The 24,817-nt window shown below is 35.8% G+C and overlaps 1 protein-coding gene across 12 annotated transcripts in view; it reads left to right on the top strand.

Moving 5' to 3' along the window:
- GPHN (gephyrin) overlaps window positions 1–24,817 on the top strand; it is a 639,435-nt gene that overhangs the window by 590,786 nt on the left and 23,832 nt on the right. For all 12 annotated transcript variants that reach the window (XM_045070686.1, XM_013057196.2, XM_045070696.1 and 9 more), the window contains one exon: window positions 17,817–17,904. In XM_045070686.1, coding sequence (XP_044926621.1) covers window positions 17,817–17,904 — 88 coding nt within the window. The remainder of the gene's footprint in view (window positions 1–17,816; window positions 17,905–24,817) is intronic.

Here is a 24,817-nt window from a genome sequence, read left to right on the forward strand (position 1 = left end):
GCCCTTGGAAGGCATTAAAAAGAACCCACTGGAAAAAAAGGTAGGAGGTAATTATTTGAATTTGGGCCTAACCAATAACCTGTACTTTCATATAAACCTAAAAGTTATCCTGATGTAGATACACCCTTAAAGAGGAAAAAATTAACTTCCCAAAGAAGATAAGAGGAACCCAAAAGTCCAAAAAGCACAGAGCAGGTCCTGAAACTCTATAGAGAACAACTTACCAGATCGTGGAGACTTTTGTTTCCCACCCACAACTGGCTCTGGCCCTGCCTTCAAGTGAATTAATGAGCTCTAAGGAATGTTAAAAGGTTAAAGGAGCTTGTTGTTTGTGTTTGTTTGTTTTTCTTTTTTACTTTAAGCTGTTCTGGACTATAATTCCACTCCTCCTATAAGTCCACTCCTTCTATTTTTGTACTTTTGTATAAAAAAAATCCTTACTTGATATACTATATATGCTGTCAGTACAACATTTAAAGCCTCTTATGTTGATATGCTAATATCTGTTGATTTTTGGTAGACATTTACTAATAATTAATATTGATATTACATAAACTCCAGAATGTACCTTGAAAACAGCATATAAAGAACAATAAAATGATAAGCAAGATATAAGCAATTCTGAGAATATGCAAATCTCTAGTATATATCCTTTTCTCAGATGGAAATATCTTCCATAAAACTGAGAACAGTTTTTAACAACAATGCAAATCTAGACTTTCTCAGTCTTACAGTGCTGTGTGGAAGAGGCCCAGAGTAAAGGGTTAGAATACAGAGATGGAATGTGGGTGGAAAGAATTTATAACTGTTCTAATGGAAATCTATGCTGGGAGTTTAGCAAAGGGAACAAGGTACATTTAATCTGCAGCCTGTTGATACTCTGTGAAGGTTGCCTCCCTCTTCATTCTTCTCGTTCCTACGCAGCCTTTTGCTAATGAAAGTAAATGTTATACAGAAGCCTCTCTGTGAAGCTCTCCAGGGAAAGAGGGTCATGGGAGAAACTACACCTTGTGTAAAGCAGGGAGAGAAATAGCTCAAGAATGTCAGTAAGCCAGAACCCCTGCTCAGCTATGACAGATAAGAATAGGGAGTAAGAGCCCTATTCTTGTATTTAAAAACAGATTGGTGTCTGGTTTTTAAATTCTGTGATTCTACTTCTCAGCTCTTATCATCAACCATGATTAACATTAAAGATAAATGTTAAAATTAAAGATAAAATTTAAGACTCTGAACTTATTTGGATAAAATTGGGCTAAATTTTGCCTTTGCTTATATACATTTTATTTAAAAACAGAGTATAGTGAAGATTACCAGAGGGTGCTTCAAATACTTGGGAGTTAACAACAGTATTCTAAAAGCATTCACTTACAGATATTTTGTGTATATTAAAATACATTCTGTAAGACAGTTTCTCACAGCACATGGGACACAATATTCTTGTGGTTCCTGTAGTTTTTTTAAAAAAGACAAATTTTGAAACCCACAGATGTTAAGTGAACTTGCCCAGCATTAAACAAGTTAGTGGCAGAGGTGAAAATGGAAGCTAAGTCTTGAAATTAACAATCTGCAAATTTTTTGCTATCATTATAAAGACAAGATAATAACTATAAATATGTCAGAAGAGAATCATCACTATGTGCTAGAATGGTCAGAGTTTTATAAAGGTGCAATGTTAGTTAAAACATGAAGGATGAATAGAATTTGTCTAGTTAGAAAAAGAGAGTGTGTTGATCAAGTAGGAAACATGGAATGAACAAAAAATAGAGGAATAGAAAATAGAGAAGTAGAAAAAAACAGCTACTCAAGTCAGGCCAGACTGATTACAACAGGAGGTTCAGGTAGAAGGGTTAGGGAGGTGAATTTGGTAGAAATTTTTTTATTTTATTTATTTATTTGCCAGAGAGAGAGAGAGAGAGAGAGCGAGCACAAACACAGGAGTGGCAGGCAGAGGGAGAAGCAGGCTCCCCGCTGATCAAGGAGCCAGATGTAGGACTCAATTCCAGGGCCCCCGATGGTGACCTGAGCTGAAGGCAGATACTTAACCGACTAAGCCACCCAGGCATCCCAATTAGGTAGAAATTTAAGGCCAAATTTTGAAAGGCTTTGCAATCCAAGCAGAACTACCCAACTCACTTAAATTTTAAACTTTAAAAGATAGAATTGACTTAATAACCGTTATTTTAGAAAGATAATTTGAACAAGGTGTATCACATGGGCTAAAGTTGGAAATGGCCTAGAAATAAGAATAATACAATTTGTTTATTAATTATTCAGTCAGGAAGTGTGTGTTGTGTACCTATGAGAATCAACTGACGATCTTATTTAAAATGCTGGTTCTGATTTAGCAAATGTGGGGTGGGCCAAGACACTGCATTTCTAACAAACTCCTAAGGATACCAAGCAGCTGGTCCATGGATCAAAGGAAATAACAAGGATTTTGTCAATTTAATCATGCATCTACTATGGATTTTAAGGCAAAGGCTATAAAACATACAAAGCTGAAACAGGTCTTGCTTTTGAACTTACATGTACTAGAAATGTACTAGAAACTATAGACTAGTAATAAGAATGTTTTGGAAAGTTCCAGTGCTTAAACACACATTTAGAAGTAGAATTTTCTTTAAAAAAAAAAAAAAAAGATTAAATCAAAAAACATTGTAAAGGCTATTACGTGGAACAGAAGAGTGTCAATGTTGATTTCTTCTAGATTATAAAGCTTCATCAAAATGATATGTGACTATAAACACAAATAAAATACCTACAAAACCTAGCTGTTAGGTCTCTCTACCACAATTTTACATCCCTGTCTAGCAATACACCATTTCCATTTCTTCATGTTCCATTTGTGGTCTATCTTTTCTTGGTTTTTGTAGCTCCTCTTCCTTTGCTCAGTCCCTAAATTTAGGGGTCACCATGGCTCAGTCTTGGCTTTCTGTCCTCCTAATTCCTTATGCTAATGACTCCCAGATCTTTTCTCTGTCTTGAGCTCCATTCCTAGACCCACCTGCTTACTAGGTACATTTTCTTTTAAGTTCAGTAGGCACTGCAGACTCATCCTGTCCAAAACTAAGTTTACTATCCCCCACCTCTCTCACTGCCCCTCCCCACTACTGCGCTGTTCCCCCTCCTTTCATTCTGCTTTCTCAGTGACTGCCACCAGCTAGTCACCCAAGCCAGAAGAAACCTGAACAAGAGTTGTCACAGCTCCTGTCTTCCACTCACTCTATATTTAAGTCCTATAGACTTTCCTTCCTTGGTATTTCTTCTCTACATTCCCATCTCTTCATTCCTGCCATCCTGGCTTAGTTCAGGGCTCCATTTATTTTTTATCTAGACATGTGTGACTAGCATCTTAACTTGTCTCCATACCTCAAGTCTTATTCCCTCTAACTCACCCTCTATTCTGCTATATTTCTAACATGCATATTCTATACCTGTGGTAGAATTGGGGTTTTATCATATATGGATAAGCAAACTCTAATAATTCAATAAACTTTTACAAACAGTTATGCTCTGTCAGGTATTGTACCAGTCTATGGTACTACAGAGATAATAAATAAGACAGTTATTAGTAAGACTAATTAGTAAGACTAAAGAAGTTTTTAATTCTGATCCACTCCTTTCTTTCCTCCCAATCACCAATCCCCATTCTCCTTACTGCAAACATGTCAGTCTTTATTGAATACCCATTATATCAATAGATGGATAGATAGACAGATACATACATACATACATACATACATACATTAAAGAATATAGTATAGTGCTGCATATATATTTATATATGTACACATGTATCTTATTTAAGCATCTTGAAACAACAGAGCCAGATAACTCTCTTTTAATCCCCATTTTGGACATAATGATACTTATGAAAATCAACCTATTCAGGGTCATGCAGCTAATAGAAGGCAGAGTAAGGAGTTCAACACGGGCCCATCTTTTTTTTTTTTTTTTTTTTCAGTGTTCCAAAATTTATGCACCACACCCAGTGCTCCATACAATATGTGGCCTCCTTAATACCTCCTTCTCCTCCAAAACCCTCAGTTTGTTTGTCAGAGTCCACAGTCCCTCATGGTTTGTCTCCCCCTCTTATTTCCCCCATCTCCTCCTCTCTACCTCCCAGTGTCTCTGTGTTATTCCTTATGCTCCACAAGTAAGTGAAACCATATGATAACTGACTCTCTGCTTGATTTATTACACTCAGCATAATCTCCCCCAGTCCCATCCATGTTGATATAAAAGTTGGGTATTCATCCTTTCTGATGGAGGCATAATAATACTCCATTGTATATATGGACCATACCTTCTTTATCCATTCATCCATTGAAGGGCATCTTGCTTCTTTCCACAGTTTGGTGATTGTGGCCATTGCTGCTATGAACATTGCAACCCAGGCCCATCTTAATTCCAGGATCCTTTCTTCTCTTGCACTACCATCCTACCCTTTTAACTGGAGTTAACATCCACATTTTGTTAATATTAAGGTTAATAAGCTAAATAGGCTATCGCCATTTATAATGAATAAAACCCCTTAGTAAACAGTAGCTATGAACATTTCAGATGCCAGAGAGGAAATTTTAATTTAAATTGTGAATTACATATTGACAAATATATTATAAGGACTTGAGTTGCAGAGTCCAAATCTTTAAATGATATAGAAATGGGGGAAATGGTAGGAGGATTTATTATGGTCTTCCTGTTATAATCTCTTCCTTTACCTTTCTTCCCAGAGCTGCTGGGACTGCTTTTGCAGCATTTATTACTTTCGGGTAATTTGTTATACCAAGTTCATAGATCTTCTAGGAGGGTGGGGGGGATGAAGGAGAGAGAAAAGAGGGGAAAAGAATGTGCACACGATGTGAATATATGACAGTTTGGTAGGCAGGCCTATATTACTCCATTTACAAATGACCTAGATTCACAAATGGCCACCCCTATTCTTACCTTTTCTCTACTCAACATATAAAGCTCCTTTGTCACCACTTTAAGAGAAAAGAAGGGAGAAAAAACATCTTGAGAAGTGAAATGGGAGAAGGCAGGAAGAACAAGAACACTTAAGTGGTGCCATTAATCTCCTTGTTCCCTGACCTTGCAGATATAGCCTATTTAGGACACATGTTTTATTAAGCCAAAATAACCCATACACTGGCTAAATGTGTTCTATTCACTTTGCTATATTTTCTGATAATCTAATATTTAAAGATCCAATTGTGTTAAAGAGTGTCCTACCTGAGAAAGGGTTATTTGCATATTAATGTGAATGAGTTTAAACCCGACATCCAACATCAGGATAAATCCTCTGTCCTGAATGAACAAAAGCAAATCACTTAAACTTGGAGTTCTTTAGGGGCACCTGGGTGGCTCAGTCAGTCAAGTGTCTGCCTTTGGCTCAGGTCAATCTCAGGATCTTGGAATAGAGCCGGAACAGAGCCCCACGTTGGGCTCCCTGCTCAGCAAGGAGTCTGCTTCTCCCTCTCCCTCTGTGCTTGTGCGCTCTCGCTCTCTCTCTCTCGGAAATAAAGAAAAATCTTTAAAAAAAAAAAAAAAGAAGAACTTGAATTTCTTTGGCAGAGGGTAAACTCTAACTAAGCAAGACCACATCAGAACTTTAACATAGCAAGATACTGAGGGTCTAGCAAGAAGTACATTTGGCAGCAGGAAAAGACTAAAGAAAGGTAGGTGGGAAGGTGTCATAAGCAAATACTTTACATTTCAGCATTTTTTCTTCAGTCTTCCATTTTGCTTCCATAATTCAGGCTAGTACTAAAGAGTAATTCAGCAATACACTAGTAACATTATGAACTAAATTAAGGTTGGTTGGTTTGTTGACCCTAGAATCGTACCCACCATCTATCTGTACTTACAGATGTTTATTTAGAAATGTGTTCTAAGTTCCAAACAACCAATTTAATATAGAGACTCTGGGAACATGCCCTATGAGCTACAAATCAGCTATGCAAAAAAGACTTACCTGAAGTTGTCAGCTTTGTACTGACTGCATGGTATCTTTTAATACTGTTTACAGAATAGTAATTAGTAATAAGACACTGAAAGATTTTGGTTGGAGATAACATGATCATCTTCTATTCCTGATCCAGTTCTATTATGTACTTCTTGGACCGTTGTTCTAGATTTTCTAGTGTACATTTTTTATGTAACTTTTTTTTAAAATTTTATTTATTTATTTGACAGAGAGAGAGATCACAAGCAGGCGGGGTGGGGGGGGGAAGCAGGCTCCCTGCTGAGCAGAGAGCCCGAAGCAGGACTCCATCCCAGGACGCTGGGATCATGACCTGAGCCGAAGGCAGCGGCTTAACCCACTAGCCACCCAGGAGCCCTTTTATGTAACTTTTTAATCTTAGAACAAATAAATGTTCACTGAAGAAAATTTAGAGAATACAGGTTCACCAAAAAAAGCAAGGAAAGGAAATCAATACATAATCCCATTACCCAGTATTATTCTTCTTTCATTCTTCAATTCTGTGTGTACAGTTCATATGTGTATAACTTTAAGAAAACAAATAAATCTCATAGTCTTATTTTAACTCTTTTTTCCACTCAGTGTATCATAAACATCCATCTGTATTATCACATAGTCCTCTGCAATATCATTTAAATGCCTATATGTCATTCTCAGTATAAACTGTAATATTTATTTATATAATCCCTTGTTGTCAGACATAAGGTTGTTCCTAACCTTTCTCAATTTTAAGTAAATGATGAACACCTGTATAACTAAATCTTGGCATATACCCACAATTATTTGAGAGTGTCTTTAAATTTTTATTTTATCCATTTTATGACCATTTGTTGATTGTCTGACATATGCAAAGCTATGTTGATAGCAGGGGTAAAATGATAAATAAAACAGCTGCTGTCCTCAACTGCTGGTAGGCATGTAAAACACGTTGTTCATGGCTGTTTCCTCAGCAATTAGAACAGTCAGCACATAGTAACTAGTCAACAAATGCCAGGAAGTAAGAGGAAAAGAAGAAACACTGAGTATGACCTGAATATGAAACTAGTCAAGTCTAGAGATTTCTAATTGACACAGATTGGTATGAACTTCCAGGGATAAACTCCTTCTAAGCTTCCTCCTATTTCTACCTTGAATATGGGACAGTAGATGTGCTGGTATTCTTTTCCCCATGGCTGGTTAAATAACCTATTAGCCTCCTTTTGTCTTCCTAGGCAGCAAGAGCTGCTACTGTTTTCGTACTGTGGGGAAGAGTCTAAAACAAATGAAGAAGTTTGGATAGGTAAATGAGTAGAGTGTACGATATGTTCCAGCCACAATAATTGTGGCCAGACTTGGTTAAGATAGTCATCATTTGGGCACAGACTTTCTTCTTTGTTTTTTTTTTTTCCTTTTCCCTTTCCCTCACTTTCTGATAAAATTTCTTTTTTTTTTTTTTAAGATTTTATTTACTTATTTGACAGAGAAAGACAGCGAGAGAGGGAACACAAGCAGGAGGAGTAGGAGAGGGAGAAGCAAGCTTCCCACTGAGCAGGGAGCCTAATGTGGGGCTCCATCCCAGGACCCTGGGATCATGACCTGAGCCAAAGGCAGACACTTAATGACTGAGCCACCTAGGTGCCCCTCCTGATAAAATTTCTCAGAGAAATTGCTACTTTGGGGGCTTAAACAGGGTGGAAAAGGATTTGTTTATATTAAGTCATGGTGGTTTTCTTTCCCACCAGCCTATAAGCTCCATGAAGACTAGGATATGAAGGTGTGCCTTGGTAACCCTATATGCATAGTACTAAGTACTAGATTTCAACTAGATTTAGATAACCTGCCATCTTTTCCTACACCAGCCTCTCTTTCCATGGAACCTAGGAACTATGCAACTGTCCAAAAGAATCTCACAGGGTCCCTTCACAGTGAGTCCAAAAACCCTAGCCATAGGAATAGACCAGATAGTATGACACTGACAACAGAATTGCATTAGTACCTGAGATACATCCCCAAAAAGGGCACAACATAAAAGTCTTATGGCTGAGATAATTCATTTTATATTTCTGAAGGAAAAGAAATATAAAGTGGCAAAAGGAGTAGCATTCCAAATGGATTTATGAAGCCTCTAACTTTAAAAAGTTGGGGAGCTGCTCCCTCAGGCTTAAATAGCTGATGTTATACATTTACCTCTTAAATATAATAAGCAGTAATCATGATCCAAATACACAGAATCCACTTGGGAAAAATCTCTTAAAGTTCAGCATTAATTGAATTTCTAGCATGTCTAAAACTGATTTTAACCTTTGAGCTGTTTTGTTGTTGTTGTTACATCAGCTTTAAAATAGCTTGGTAATGTAGCTTCCCACTGCTGACTTAGACCTTCTAGCCTTGCAAGGCCTGAAGGGCTAAGAAATTCTCATAATTAAGAAGAGTTCCCCCTTCTGGATAATTGCCATCACAGAAGCCTGCCCTAATCATATCATGCTGGGCTTGCTTGACTCTGTCACATATTGGTGTTTTGGATTTGAATTGCCTGTGCCTGTTGCTGCCAATTTGTGAAGCTGCCTCTTCACATTAAAGCTTGAAACAGAAAGGGAACAAGCACTGAGATAGCAAACCAGGTTCTTATAAAATTGGCGTATTTAGAAGGTGTTATCAAGGTAGACCTCACAGTTATCAAGGTAGACTTCACAGGTCCTCACAATGGCAAAGCCTTTCTGTCTTCCAATTTGTGGAACAAACATATCCTAACATCTTAGTATTTACCTGCTCTTCTAAAAGTAGAAATTTCTAACTACCAGGGAGAATTTAGATCCAAATTTAATTAATTCTTGTCATCTTTATAAACTGCCTTTCTTCTCTTATGAAATAAACACCTTTTTTGCTCAAAATGTAACATTTTGATTTTTGAGTCAACATAATAGATTTATCTTCTGATCGATTTCTAGATAGATTTATTTATTAAGTGAGGTCTCTCAATTTCTATTGGCTAACCAGAAATATCCTTTCTACTTACCAAATGTGTTTAACAACCAGAGATTCTTCCTTCTCTTGGGGACAGACTTTTTTGGTGGCTTTTACAATTGCCTTTCTTAATCCTTAAGAGTTGCTGCTATAGTTGATATTACTAGTTCTTCTAAAAATGACCTCCAGGTATTACTGTACTTTTAGAAATCATTTTCTTCCAGAATAGTTTCCAGAAAGCCTTTCCTAATTATCCCATGCCAATTCTGATCATTCTGTCCCACTCAACATTTATACCATTTTACCTTGCATGTATTTTCATTTTAATTAATGTATTTGAATTCAATCAGTGATATTAATTTCATTGCTTATTTCATTCATTTTCCTAAATTTTTGTTATATGTTTTCTGCACTTAAAGGCAGAGACCATATTCTCTTCTATCTTTACATGACTTTATAGTGCATAAACACCCAGTGGGACTGAAGAAAGACTAAATGAGGGCTACATGTAGTATAGAGTTTAATCAATACATGAAATAGATACCCAGAAAATATTTTTAGTTGAGAAATTTATCCTGGACCTCTGAAGAAATTAGTATATGATTAGTATACATCCAGAACTGGGGTTTTTTGGAAGGGGTTTTGTTGGTGTCATTATTATCTTGCTGTGATTAGCTGGCATTATTCCTTAATATCCAAATCCTAGAGTTTTTCTTACTTTCCCAACGTCATCTTCACTCATTTTAAAAATGATACAACTCACAGTTGGTGTAACAGATGAAACAGGAAACTAATTAGCAGCTGTTGTCCATCTGTGTGTTTATATTAAATATTTTAAAATAAAACTGCATTTACATTCTGAATACTCTGTCTGAAATCCTTAAAATCTAAAGTTGGATAAAGGCTCTGTCTTGGTTTTGAATTTTATATTAGACTTCATGATAAAGAGAAAAAATTATGTCGGAGTCAGGATTATAGTAATTTAAGGCAGATAGAAATTTTAAAAAGCAAAAAGTCTGGACTGAAAGTGGGCTCTCAAAGCCCTCTGAAATCTGGAAAAATGTAGACATAGTATTCTTTCACAGAAATTGAAGTACATCAAGTATTGAGAAAGCTACATGCATTCTCTGAGATTTATTTTGAGATTTGCTTTACCTTTTCCTTTTATGTACTTTCTGTTAAATTTAAGCTTCTTTGATCAAAGCTTCTTTGATGTTCAGTTAAGTTAGAATTAAGTTAGAATTCCAGGGAGAGTACAGTTGTTATTATTGGTAGCCATCTCCCAAGCTGAAAGTGAATATCATAACTTTGGAGGGAAAAATGCTTTTTTTTTTTTTTAACTCAAGTCAAATAGCCAAATGTGCAGACAGTAAGAGAAAGAAAAGTATGATCTGCAAGATGAGTACTATATTTCAGTGCTTAGTCAGTTTCCTCTATGCTTTAGTCCATATGTGAAAGGAAATATTAATTTCAGCTATTTCTATAGAATCACAGTCTCTTAGAATTGAAAGGAACTTCCAATGTTAGCCAGTCAAGTCTTACACCCAGTGCAGGTATTAGAGAAATTTCTCACAACTAGCCATCAGGTTTTGTTTTATGCTTTTAATGAGAAATATCTTACTTGCATTATAAGGCAGCTCATTCTGTTCTTGAATGGCTCTGAATGACAGAGCCATTGTCTTGAATGACAACTCTGCTCTGGCCTCAGCAGGGAGCCTGCTTCCCCCTCTCTGCCTGCCTCCATGTCCACTTGTGATGTATCTTTCTCTCTGTGTGTCAAATAAGTACATAAAATCTTTAAAAAAAAAAAGTGCTTCCTCTCTTCTTCATCTTTCCCTATCTTAAGATTTCTGATCTGATCCATTTTTTTCATTTAGAGTTGTTTTTCTAGAACATTACTGGTTGACTTATTATCTGAATCTTTGCATTTTCACAAATATGAGTCTTCTCTTCTGATAGTTGAATGGGTCTGACTGGATATAGGATTTGGAAGTTGAAGGCTTTTTTTCTCTGAGAATCTTTATGGTAATCTATTATTTTATAGTTTGGGTATTGTAGGTAAGAAGTCTAAAGCCAATACTCTTTTTCCTTTGTTAACAAACCCAATCTTTCTGTCTGACAGGTTGTGAGATTTTCTTTTTATCTTTGAAATTACAAAATTTACCAAGACAGTCTTTGGTTTATGTTTTTGGGCAATCTTGTCTTGAACTCGGTAAATTTTTTTTTTACTTTCCAAGCCCTTTTCAAATAAGTGAAATTTTCCTCTATTTTCCCCCTCCATCAGTTCCTTTTTTTCTTCATGGAATTCTTATTGGTAATATGTCAGTCTCTTGCCCTGTCTCCCAAGTTTCTTATTATTTCCTGCATTGACTTCCATCACTTCATTTTTGTACATTCCTTTGAAATATTTTGGTGAGGGGGGCAGCAGAGAGAGAGAGAATCTCCAGCAGACTCCCTGAGGAGTGCAGAGCCTGACTGGGGGCTTGTTCTCATGACCCTGAGATCATGACCTGAGCTGAAATCAGGAGTCAGATGCTTAATTGACTGAGCCACCCAGGCGCCCCCATTTCTTTCAGATATTTCTACTACTTGGCCTTTCAGGCCACTAATTTATTTTGCATTAGGCACTATATTCACCTAAATCTACTAAATTTTTAAACTTGAAAATCAAGTTTTTCATTCCAGAACACCCTTTTAACATTATAAATCTATTTCCATTAGTGCTTTAATTGTTTGTTGTTATTCTTGCTGATATTATTTATTTCCCCAGCAGTTTTATTATTTCAGTAGAAGCTTCCTAAATGATGCTTATTATTCTACCCTCCAGCTGCTGCCTTCTTATATTGCTGGTATTTTCCTTTGCCTACTGAGAATGCTATTTATTCTCAGCCCTCAGGAAGCCGCTAGGGTATCATGGCCCTCATGTGAACATAGTTGTAGTAGTAAAAAGAATCACAAGTGGTAAAAGGCATGGAAATCACAATTCATGAATTGCAAGGCACCAACAGCAAGCTCCCAGTGTTCTATTGAAATACAAAAAAAAAAAAAAAAAGAGAAAGGAAAGAAAGAATGATACACTTGTGCTTAAATTGGATTCCACTCAGCTCCAGGTGGTTCAAATCAGTGAATGTTAGAGATGGAAAGAATGTGGTCCAAATATTATTTTATAAATAAGGATAATGAGACTCCAAAAGAATATTTGCTTTTCAGAATCATCTCAGCAGGAAGCAAAACTGGGTTCTAGACTTTGTGACTCTCAGGGCTTCAATTAACAGTTTTATTTTCTCACTAAGTACTTAAAGTTTTAGCAACTCCCTTGTAAAATGCTTTTATATAATATTGGTACTCTAAGAGAACAATGGGTTGGTACTTAATAATTCAAGTGAAAATGGATAGAAAATGCTAGTAAACCAAGACTAATGCTAGTATTCAATATATCTTTAAAGAAATGTTAATCGCCATTCAAATCTAATTTAAATTGCTGTTATTGGGGCGCCTGGGTGGCTCAGTGGGTTAAAGCCTCTGCCTTCAGCTCGGGTCATATCCCAGGGTCCTGGGATCGAGCCCTGTATCGGGCTCTCTGCTCGGCAGGGAGCCTACTTCCTCCTCTCTCTCTCTCTCTCTCTCTCTCTCTGCCTGCCTTTCTGCCTACTTGTGATCTCTGCCTGCCAAATGAATAAAGTCTTTTAATTAAAAAAATAAATAAAAATAAATTGCAGTTATTAATGAAGGAAGAATTAAATGATAATACAATATCCCTTTAAGACATGCTACTCTTTGAGAAAAGGGGAACTATTGGTATATACCAAGGAAAGGTAATCAACTTAATCCAGCATTCCCTCCAGTGGCATTGGTGAGAAGATAGTTCAAATTTTAAAAGTACAAATTGTCAGGTTTTTATCATCTCTATATAGCATCCACAAATAGGATTTATATATTTGGATAAAAATGATAAATAGCTTATATCTGGAGGCATACTAATATAACAAATTATCTTTCATTATGTGAATATTTCTATAGTTTAAAAGAATAGAGTGAACAAAGGGTAATCTTGAACTTTTCACTGCCACTGTGAACCTCAGTGCCTTCTTCTGCCCTACCTACTACACAGTTGTGAAATTAACATATACCTGTGGAAGTGTATTGTTCGTTCAAAATGTGCATATTATTGTCATTACTTTTATTTCTTATATATCAAATGATCTAATATATACAAAGTGATGTTATTTAAGAGACATGTAAGATACATAATGTCATATTATATAATAAAAGATCAGAGTATGTTTTAGTTTTACTCTCCCTTCTTTGAGAAAATTAATATACCATGATCTATTTAACAAAACAAAATCCTGAATAGTTCTTATTCTATTATAATACCCACAATTATAATCCTTGTTACCTATTCCTTTTATCATTATTCAGAGTAATTGCTTGGTTTCAGAAAACAAACTTTTTTTTTTATTTCTTAAAAAAATGAGGGGAGAGGGAATATGAAGTAAATATGGGAAAATATTAGCATATGTCAAATCTGAAAGATAGATACATGGCTGTCATATGTTATGTTGGAAATATTTTTATCATTTAAAATATAATATGAATCATAAAAAGAGGGCAAAGTTATAACTTGTAAACAACTCCTAAAAGTTATGTTTAATCAAAATCTTATTCAGTTTCCATCTGATTATAGGATACAGAATCACATTTGTCATTCCCCAGAATTATGCTAACATGTCCACACATGCACTTTCCTAGTCAACACAGATAGATTATCACTTTTTGCCTTACCATTTGATTCTTTTGCACAAGGGCCCTTTCTCATGAGAATTTTCATCATATGATATGTCATATTCCTGAAAAAACTAGACACTCACTCTGATTAGTCAGTAGGATGGAAAAAACACATAATATGGATTCAGACGCCCTAGTTCTAGCTCTGCCACTTATTACTCTACCTCACCTTTAGAACACTACCTTCGAAACACCTGGGTGGCTCAGCCTGTTAGACATCCGACTCTTGATCTCAGCTCAGGTCTTGATCTCAGGTTGCTGGGTGTGGAGCCTACTTAAAAAAATAAAGCACTGCTTTGCTCTGAATATTACTTTCTTTCTCTGTAAAATGAACATGATATTACCTGTTCAATCTATCTCACAGACTTATTAAAGAAGGAATAAATAGAGTTATTACTCTATTTATACAACATAATGCAACATAAATGAAGTTATAGATCCTCTGACTGTTGGCCTCCATTTGTACCTGACCCTCTACTGAGACATTATCTCTTACTAGATTCCAGATATCAGAAATATGTGACAGAAAGTAGAGTCAAAGAGAGGGGCAGAGGGGGATAGAGAAGAGTAAGACCCAAAGAATGCACTCAGCTGTGATACTGAACAGAGTGACCCCCCATGAGCTTTCCAACTTTGAAAATCAGTGTTTTGTGAATACACAAACACAGAGTAGAAAGTAACACTGAGAATGTTCTTTGAATACTAAAAAGCATGAAATCCCTTTTAGTTTATTTCTGTAAGTTAGAAAAGTCATACAGAGAGCTGATGACACTTCAGTTTTATAAAACAGGAAAAAACATCTTGCCCAGGTAATGTAAAAAAAAATGAGGGGGAAAAAAAAATCACTGAAATGTTTGTTTATTTGTATCATTAACTAGCAGATCCCAGGACCTTTAGCCACCTATAAAAATTAATACTGAGAAGATGTAGATGTCACTGCTGCTTTGTTTCCAGGGACTTTACCATAATCCTCTAAGATTGACATGTTATAAATTATATATTATAAAACTGGTGAAATTAGCTGATGTCTCTTTGTACTAACACAAAATTATATTTTGTTAATAATATTTATTGTCCATTCACCTGAACCACTTTCCACATTATCCTGTGTTTGTGTTTTTCCATTTACTCCATTGACCAAACATTTGCCTCAGCCTGATGATAATATCCAGCAAGGCAAGGGGCCCAAAGCTCTGGACATGCAGTGAACAGAAACCCAGCATGTACATATCTTATAGTATTTTAATACAACAGAATAAGTTCCTGTCTTTTTCACTAATATAAATTGAAAAAGACTGATGAAAATTCTGTACAAAATACTTAACTCAAAACTACTTTAAATATTATTGGGTATAAGTCTTCTAAGATGTTTGCCCAACCAGTTTAACTTTGAAAGGGATTTTTTTCAGGGTTTTTTGTTTTTGTTTTTGTTTTTTTAAGTTTTACACATAGATCCTATCTTTACCAAATACCTGAGTACATTATTGGCTGCATAAGCAATTAACTAGATGATTTTAGAGTCCTTATGTTGGTAGTTTGGAAGCCCATATGAGCTATTTTCCAAACTTCTGTGTTTGTGTCTTTTTCTTGGGAGCTTGCTCCTCAGAGCCAAACAAACCCCAGTATACTCGTAGATAGGCCAGTACTTGGAAAGGAGAATTTTATCCAGGTCCAGGAAGAGAATCAACCAGTAAATGAAACTATTTAGGCTGGGACCAGGCCTAGCTTGCTACCACTTTTGAGCCATTTGGACTTGTCACATACAGTTCTAAATGTATCTAAGGCCCCATCTGTGATTTTCTTCTGTGTTAGTAATGAATATTTTCCTAAATAAAAACTATCAAGTATGCTAAAGTTGATATAAACTTTATACCATATAAACATACCTAACATGTTTATATGTTTATAAACATATGGTATGTTTACATATCATATAAACATATAACATGTTTATATGATATGTTTGTATGGTATGTTAGGTTAGGTATGTTTATATGATAAGCTTCTGTCAGTAGTACAGCAATAATAACAACTAACCTTTCTTTAAAATTTAGTTTGTACTGTGTAGTATTCCATAAACTGTCTTATGTATATTGTGTCACTCCTCATAGCAACCCTGTATTATCTCTACTTAATAGATGGAAAGCTGAGGCAAAGAGAAGTTAAGCAATTTGTCCAAGATTTTACATCTAGCAAATAGTAGCATCAGGATTTAAACTCAGGCAGTCTGACTTAAGAGTTTATACTCTTGATCTCTGTGCTACGCCACTTCCCAACTAGCTTATCTCTTCAAGAGCCTTAGCAAGTTGAAGGCCGCCTGTCAGGTGAATCTCAAGTTCCTCTCCTTACTTCTATCAACCCTAGATAAAAAGGGAAATGATGTCCTAGTTACTAATCATCTTCTCCTCCTTCAAGCACTTTTCCTCCTCCTTTCTCCCTCCCTCCCCCATGAAATAGTGCATTAAGGTAAAGGGATGTGAAAAAACTTCACTACCAAGTGTAATTTGGGGGAATGTATGCTATTTCCTTGAGACATCATTTGGTTTCAAGTTAACAAAAAAACACTGAGGCTAGCTTTAGCAAAAGAAGGGTTTATGGGAAGATGTATGGTTATCTCATGGAACCCAAGAGCAAAATAGTCCTCAAGAGGAACTAAACTCAAGAACTGGAAAAATAGGGGTGCCTGGGTGGCTCAGTGGGTTAAAGCCTCTGCCTTCGGCTCAGGTCATGATCAGAGTCCTGGGATCAAGCCCCACATGGGGCCCTTTGCTCTGCAGAGAGCCTGCTTCCTCCTCTCTCTCCGCCTGCCTCTCTGTCTACTTGTGATTTCTGTCAAATAAATAAATAAAATATTTTTTAAAAAAAAGAACTGGAAAAACAAAAACTAGGATTGTTCCCTTTTTAGATGTGCATGTTAGATGTTCATGGGGGAGAAAGAGATCTACCCCCCTTCCCCACAGTGTAAAAAGTTCTCAGAAAACAAAGGTATAGGCCAGACAGATACTCCTCAAAAGACTCCCTTTCTGTACTCCATCATTTGAAGGGGAATTCAAATGCATATTACCAGTACCTTTGTATGGAATTCAAATAGTAACTAGATAGTCCTTTTTAGCTAACCCTTACCTTCCTATCCCCCTCTAAGCCCTGTTCCTAGCACTTTGGTTTTTTTCCCTCAATTTATCAATCTCAACTTATGCCTTTGTAACCCTTCTAACATCCAGAGGATAGACTTGATTTTGCTTCATCTCTTCTTCCCAGGCCTTTGACCTGTGCAATCAAAGGTCCTGTAAACTGATCTTTTCAGTTGACTCTCAGGAATCTGCCTAGTTTCAATCCCTAATATTCATCTTGTCCTTTTACCTTCTCAGAATATTTCATACAGATTCTGCTTTCCTTGTTTTTTCCTAGTATACACCTATTGCCTCTTCATATTTCTAGGGAACTCCCACCACCATCCTTGTCTGGCTAAATGAAGTCCCAATTCTTGAGCTTGAGGGCCTTCCAAAATCATGTCCTATCCCAGTCATTCTAAGTCCTTCACTCTAGATAGTTCTTTTTCCCCATATTAATCTCCACTGAGGCTGCATCATAGGCTGATCCTCTTTACAAGGCCTTTTCTCATTCCTTCCACCTGTGAAAGTCTGAAGGCTTAACTAGCTTAAGTCATATTCCCTTTATAAAGAGTCTTGTGTGACCTCTCCCAGCACCTAGGGTCACCAATCATCCTGGTCTGCCTGGGATTTCCTAGGACATGTGACTTTCAGTACTAAATCTTGGATTATCCTAGATAAACTGGGATGGTTAGATAGCCTACCGGCACCTCAATATCTCCCCCCATTATGCTGCCTTGTTAGAACAAAAAGCCCTATGAAAGTACCAGTAGCCACTACTTCCGCACTTACAAGGTTCTTTCTCTGCAATAAGAGTTAGGTTTCCATTGGGCAGAGACCTTTTTGTTTCCCACTTCTTGCAGAATATAGTGCAATACTCATATTAATGCCTACTCAGTGAATAAAGTGGTTTAGTTTTAAGTTGGCATTTAAATATCTAAATACTAAAATCTTTTCTTGTGGTTAACTTATTTGTCTTTATTTTTTTCCAGCCCAGATGACTTACTCAATGCCTTGAATGAGGGTATCAGTCGTGCTGATGTCATCATCACATCAGGGGGTGTATCCATGGGGGAAAAGGTATGAAAATATGGGGTTCATGAAAATTTATCTAAGGTAATGACCTTGATTAACTGTAGTCTGGTGGATATCTGCTATCTGTAACCAGACCTGTACAAATCTTAAAAATCGATACGGCTTCAGAAATTTCTGGGCATTCTAAAAGGGATGCAGTGTAAGTAGATCAGAAGGCTTACCTCAGAAACAGCTTGAAGAATCCTATAACTTTCAAAATTATTTTCATGTTCCTTTGAAGATTTGTTTCTTTGCTTACTCACCTTTACTATAACATTAGGACTTCCTTTATAAGTGATATTTACCCAAAATCCTGTCCTCCCCTGCCATATATTCCAAACCTGAAAAAGAACCCTTAGCTCCTCACAGGGAAGAAAGACAGGATTAGGCATTGCATTGCCCCTTTGACAAATAATAATGATCATAATCATAATAATGATGAAAATAAAATACAAACATATATAAGTATATATAGGATTTTATAAGATTAAGTATATTTGCATAAAATATATGCTTAGTCCTTTAAAAATCACAATTTTAATGTTTCAGTATCATTGAGTTTATATATCTTAATGAAATGTGTTGGTTCATGATGGTTATTGGGTCCACTGAATAATATTATAAAGGCAAAATATACTTTACTACAATAACCAACCTGATGTTTTGGCTCAAAATATTTTGCTAGCCTATAAACCCTTTCCATTTTTTTTCTTTTTTTCATATTAATGACTTAAATGAAAATTTATAAAAATATTGTCATAATAACAGTTATTACTAAAATTCAGATTTTTCCAAGAACACCATTTTTAGCTAGATCTTATATGTAATTATTGTTCTTGGTCTCTGCCCTATCTAGCTATAAAACTGCCTAAATTTATAACCTGTGTGGCAGAAGTTAGTGGTATGAACAGAGAATGCCTACCTTTCATTCACAACTAGTTTTAGAGTGTGTAAAAATAGCCCTTGAGTGGCAAAAAACCATAGAAGAAAAAAGAGACTCTCAATCCAAAACTACCATCTCAGACTACATCCAGGAGTGAAGGTATTGAAGTGTGGGCATTATTCTCCTTATAGCAGCCAGATTGCTGGTTTAGTCTTTCCTCAAAGTCTCCTGAAAGTCCTTAATCCCAGGTCGAGCAAATTGCTGTAGACCTCTTCTGCGATCACAAAGGCCAGAACTGAGGTCTGCATTGTAGTAGAGCTATAAGAAATAATTTTCAACCTGTCTGTTTTCATTACCATCAAACTGCCTGTGGTGCTCTGAATAACACAAGAGCAAACCCTGAAGTTAAGAGTACTGGAACATTAATTTTGTTGTTTCCAGGGAGTATTTAATGTATAATTTATCTTGGTTGCTAATGAGCTTACTTAATGGGACAATACATTCTATTTGGCAAACTTGAAGTTTGTCTTTTCCAATACTTCTGAAAAGGCAACAAGCTTATAACATACATAGGCTTGGCAATTGTAGCTTAAGTATGGTCAGGATAGAACACTTCTCAGCCTTAACCTTCTTTATTAATGCTAACAAAGATGTCAGTAGTTGTCCTCGGGATTTGCTCACAAATAAATAGTGGCAATATAGTAATGCATATTGGTTTTATTTATTATCTGTCTGGTAAGATACTTACACTAAACCTTTAATACTAAGCAGGAGATTTTAGGAACTAGGCATCCCATAGTAATCCATAAGAGCTAATAATTGTGATTCTTGCCTTCTTGAGTGGGAATATGATGAAAGAGGAACCAGGAAGAAAGAGATAAAACATAAATGCAGCAAACTCCTGCCAACCTGCAAATTCTAGTTGCCAAAAGAATTCAGTTGTACTTCAATAGCAGAAAGAAAAGCCTAAGAGACAGAACATCTGTTCCAGCCCAAGGGCTGAGCCTGAAAACCAGTCACTGAAAAGATAAGAAGGTCAAGGAAAGAGCCAAAAGCATTATGTAGCAAACATGAATCTTACATGCAGAAACTCAGGTATGCAAGAATATCATTTACTTGATTCAACTTAAATCCTACTATGAGCACCTATGCTACAGAACTGGCAGGAAATTTTATTAAGCCATTATGGAGCTCACCTGCTCCAAGGATTATGCCAAGAAACTGACAGGGGCTTAACAGACTAACAGTGGATCAGGGAGACACAGATGGTCACCAGTCTGCACTGAATACATCTGCAATATCCCTGTAGTGCTATGATCTCAGGTATTTGCTCCTTTAGGCCTTGCTAACAACACCGGGGTCATGGGGAAGCTGGGAGCCTTGGGGCAGGGGGAAGGGACACCGGCTGCTTATAGGACCCACAGACCTCAGTCCTCTTCTCAGCCAAGAAGAAATAGCCTTCCACAGTTGCTTCCCTCAAAATCTCTTCCTACTTTCACCCCTGCCCCAAAGTGCTTATTTTTTATAAAACACTGACAGTTTCAAGTAAACAGTATCAGCTTTTTGCTCTGAAAACTAAAGAATTATATGCATGACTATGAATTTTCCACAACCTATAGAATTGTAAACTAGTTCAAAGACAATGAAAGGTGGAGATTACCAAAAAGGACACACTAGATTGGACCCCCAGTAATTTTTTTTTTTTTTTGCCTATTTAAAAGTCTCTTAATGTTTCCTGATAATGTTCCTCTCCTACCTCATATGATCAAAATAATCACAAAGATCATTATTGATCGCAAAAAAAAGGCTTATCTTAGAGCTTGCCCTTATTATTTCATAGCAAATTTATTAATTAACCATAGAGGCCTCCATGAATTTGTTTTGCAAATCTAGAGCCATAAAGCAATAGAATATTAAATTAACCAACAATATCCCAAACAAATAAATACAATAAAAGTTCTCTTATCATTTCATTCGGCTCTGTGGCATTCTTGTTCTGCTAGATCTTGGGTTAGCGGTCTGCTTTCATGAAACCATCTGCTTCTATTCTAAAGAGCCCTGGGATTCCTGACAGTCTGCTGGCACTACATAAAAGTTATCTAAGCAATCTCATTTCAGGTGCCTATACCCAAAAGACTGTTCTTTGAAGTGTCACTAGTGCAAAGTACCTATGATAATCCTTTTCCCTAGTGCTCTGAATTTTTGTTGCAGGCACAAACTATTTACTGTAGCTTTTAGCAGAACCTTCAGGCAAGCATTAGAGTAAAACAGAAATTTCCAAAGATGACAGCTCTGTAATAGCTGTATTTAATTTATCACTGTAACTAATAATATCAGAATAGAAGTAGAATTCTCTATTCAGATATAGTATGTAACTATGTCATAAAAGTTTTGATGTGTTTCCCCTGAGGATGCGGGCATACTATGGACAGCAAAAGCATTGTCAAATCTCCAGGCATGTCCCATAAAGCATAAAATTTCTGAAATATTTATATTAACATTTTATACATATGGATCTAACCCAGGGCACACCAAGCCTCTCTTCTCAGATACGACAACAACTGCCCTCACATGACACTCTTACAATGGTAATATATCAAACAAACCTAATTATTTCTAACATCTCTTTTTATAAGATGAAAGAAAAAAATCTTTGTGATTTTCTAGAGAACTTCTCGGAAATTTCAAAGATAGCTTTAGGTGTGAAAGATAGTCTGAAATTTTTACTTTTTACTAAATTTAGGTCTGATCTTTAGAAGGCAAAATCAAAAGAGTTGTCAAAAAAGAATTGGGTACTTGAATAAGGTAGAATCCTGGGTCCCTGAGAAACAGTACTGGCTACCTAATTTTCAAAGCAAGAATAAAATATTTGGGAATAAGCACAGAAAGTAACAAAATTATAAATAATCTCAGCTCATTTGTCAATGAGGAAACTTTGTTCTTTATTTTTTCTTTCAATAAAGGCAAAATAAGCATAAAGCCCAAAAGGGAAATTATATAAAAAATAATCTAGAGCTTCATGAGCAAAGCATTAATCAGTAAACCATAGAAATAAGCTCATCAAACCTGAGTGAACTTCCTAAAATTTTAATATAGTTCTCAGCTTCATTTTAGGCACAGGTACTATAAACCAAGGCAAATCAAAGTCTCTTCCAAAGTTTTGTCTTTTATTATGTTATTTTATATTTTGAAACAAACCACCATTTTACTTCAGAACAAAGAGTGGGCCCCAGACCCATGAGGGTCCCTAAGACACTTTAAGTGGATCTTCAAGGTCAAAACAATTTTCATAATAAAACTAAGACTTTATTTGACTTTTTTATTCTCCTTCTCTCATGAATGTGCCATGAGTTTTTCCAGTGGCTGTATATTGTATTCTATCGCATCAGACCCTAGGCAGAAACAAATAAAAAGATCCAACTGACTTATCTTAAGCCTAACATTAGAGAAATTTTCAAAATTATAAAAACAATGCATAAAAAAGTTACTTATATTTACATGAAATGGTCTTGTCATTGCTATTTCCAAATGAAACAACAAATTTTAAAAAATTTTTAGCTTCAATTTCTAATATAGTATATATCTATTAGATATAACCCACATGAACAAAATCTCTGGGGATCCATATAAATTTTAATTTAAGAGCATGTGGAGTGTCCTGAGAACAAATATCAGGATTGGACTTTAAAAATATATATACTCTTTCCTTAAAAAACTGTCTGTCATTATTGTTCCTAGAAAAATGTAACACCTATATTTCATTATAATGTTCAAAAAATAACTAATTTTTATTTCACAGTGAAAACTAGATAATTGAGAAATCATATATAAGCATTTGAGCAGATTAGCCAAGTTCATAATCACACAGAATATAATTTACTCTAGCCACATGCATCCCTTTGTACTTTCTTATTGTAGTAAAGACAAACATATTAATTAACATGACCTAAAGGTATAAGCCTCTCTCTAGCATATAAAAATAAGAAGCAAAGTACATTAGCTTTAAAATAAAAGTATGGGGTGCCTGGGTGGCTCAGTGGGTTAAAGCCTCTGCCTTCAGCTCAGGTCATGATCCCAGGGTCCTGGGATCGAGCCCTGCATCAGGCTCTCTGCTCAGCGGGGAGCCTGCTTCCCTTCCTCTCTCTCTCTGCCTTCCTCTCTGCCTGCTTGTGATCTGTCAAATAAATAAATTAAAAATCTTTAAAATAAAAGTATGAATTGTCCCCAACTTACAGTGGTTCAACTTAACAAATTTTCAACTTTACAATGGTGTAAAAGTTACACCCATTAGTAGAAACCATACTTCAAATTTTTAATTTTGATCTTCTCCCAGGCTAGCAATATTCAGGGCATTAATCTCTCATTATTTTGGGCAACCACAGCGAGCTGCAGCTCCCAGTCAGCCACAATCATAAGGGTAAACAACTGATAAACTTACAACCATTCTGTACCATACAGCAATTCTATTTTTTCACTCTTACTACAGTATTCAACAAACTACATCACATATTCAGCACTATTATAAAATAGGCTTTGCAGAAGTGTTCTGTAATGTGTGTTCTGGACATGATTAAGGTAGGCTAGGCTAACTATGACATTGGGTGGGTTAGGTTTATTAAATACATTTTCAACTTGTGATATTTTCAACTCAAAATGGGTCAGGTGGTAACCTCATCATAAGTGAAGAAAGATCTGTATATTAACGTAAAATTATGCTAAGTTATCAATGATCCAGTATTCTTACTTAAAAGTCATCTAGGTATCTGATAATTATTTGTTAATTAATTTAATATCAGTTCAATAAGATTTTGTTACTTAAAGATCCTGAATATTATTTTCAAGCTGACATACTACAAACATAATTACTATTGAAATTTAAAGTTTGTCAGAATAATGATTCAATTATATTGTACCCAATTTTACATTTTTCACATTCTTAAAATATTATGTAAGAAAAGCATTAGCTTATTTGATGAATAAACCTATATAAATTTAAGAAAAACAAACCCAATCAAAATAAGAAGTATTTGCTTAATTATACTTAACACTGATAAATAAGAAAAAGAACATAGCTGGGTTTTCACAATGACTAAAGTTATTTATCAAAGATTTATCTTAACTTGGTGATGTTTGATGCTTAAAATTATAAGAATACCTTTTAATGTAGCTCATTTAAAATATAAGTTAAATTTCCTTATTATCTGATAATTTTAGAAAGATTCTATTTATTTAAGAAGTTCTTTATTTCTCTTTTAGAACCGAGTACCTTTAATTTAACAGACAATATAATTATTTCGATAGAGTTTTCCTCTTCCCCCTGGCAAAGCAAACTTTATTGTGGCCCTAAAATGGGGGTGCTTCCCTCCAGATCCTGCTGAAACTGAGAGTTGGAGATTAGGGGCTCTTGGATGGCCCCGCCCAACACCACCACCACATTCAGACTCAGATGAACTGGGGTGGGATAGAAGGAGTATGGTAGGAGGGAAGCACCCTGAATTCAAAGCATACCCTGAGGAAGGCCCACTCTGCATGATGATCTCATAAGCATATGATTTATGAATATTTTCCAGAAGTAGGAAAACATTACACACTCACAAAATGAGATAAATGTCTTTCTGGATCATAGACACAGATGCATAAAAAACATACAGCTTTATCTCAACAACTTCAACTACAGGTCACAAATAAATACAGAAACAAAAAAACCTTACCAGTCCACAAATAAAGAGCTGTTTCCCTTCCTAAAGATCATAAAGTTCTTAATTGGTTAAGGCTCAAAATGACAGTAAGACAAATAAACAAGAAAGACTGATAAGACAGATTCTCTGTCTTCTCTTACCTGAGATTTCAATCATCCACTTGTAGGAATCATTAGACTGTAAAACCAAATTCCCAATCATGGCTGCCACAAGAGGGAATACCTTATTCGCCATGCATGGAAACAAAAATAGAATCAAAATAAATAAAGGGAACAAAATTAGAGAAACCAAAATTTAGCAGAGTTCAAGTTTTATTGCTGCTTGGCCTTCACTCCAC

Source organism: Mustela putorius, unplaced genomic scaffold (genome assembly GCF_011764305.1).
Source record: "Mustela putorius furo isolate JIRA1106 unplaced genomic scaffold, ASM1176430v1.1 tig00000129_pilon_pilon_pilon, whole genome shotgun sequence".
NCBI lineage: Eukaryota > Metazoa > Chordata > Mammalia > Carnivora > Mustelidae > Mustela > Mustela putorius.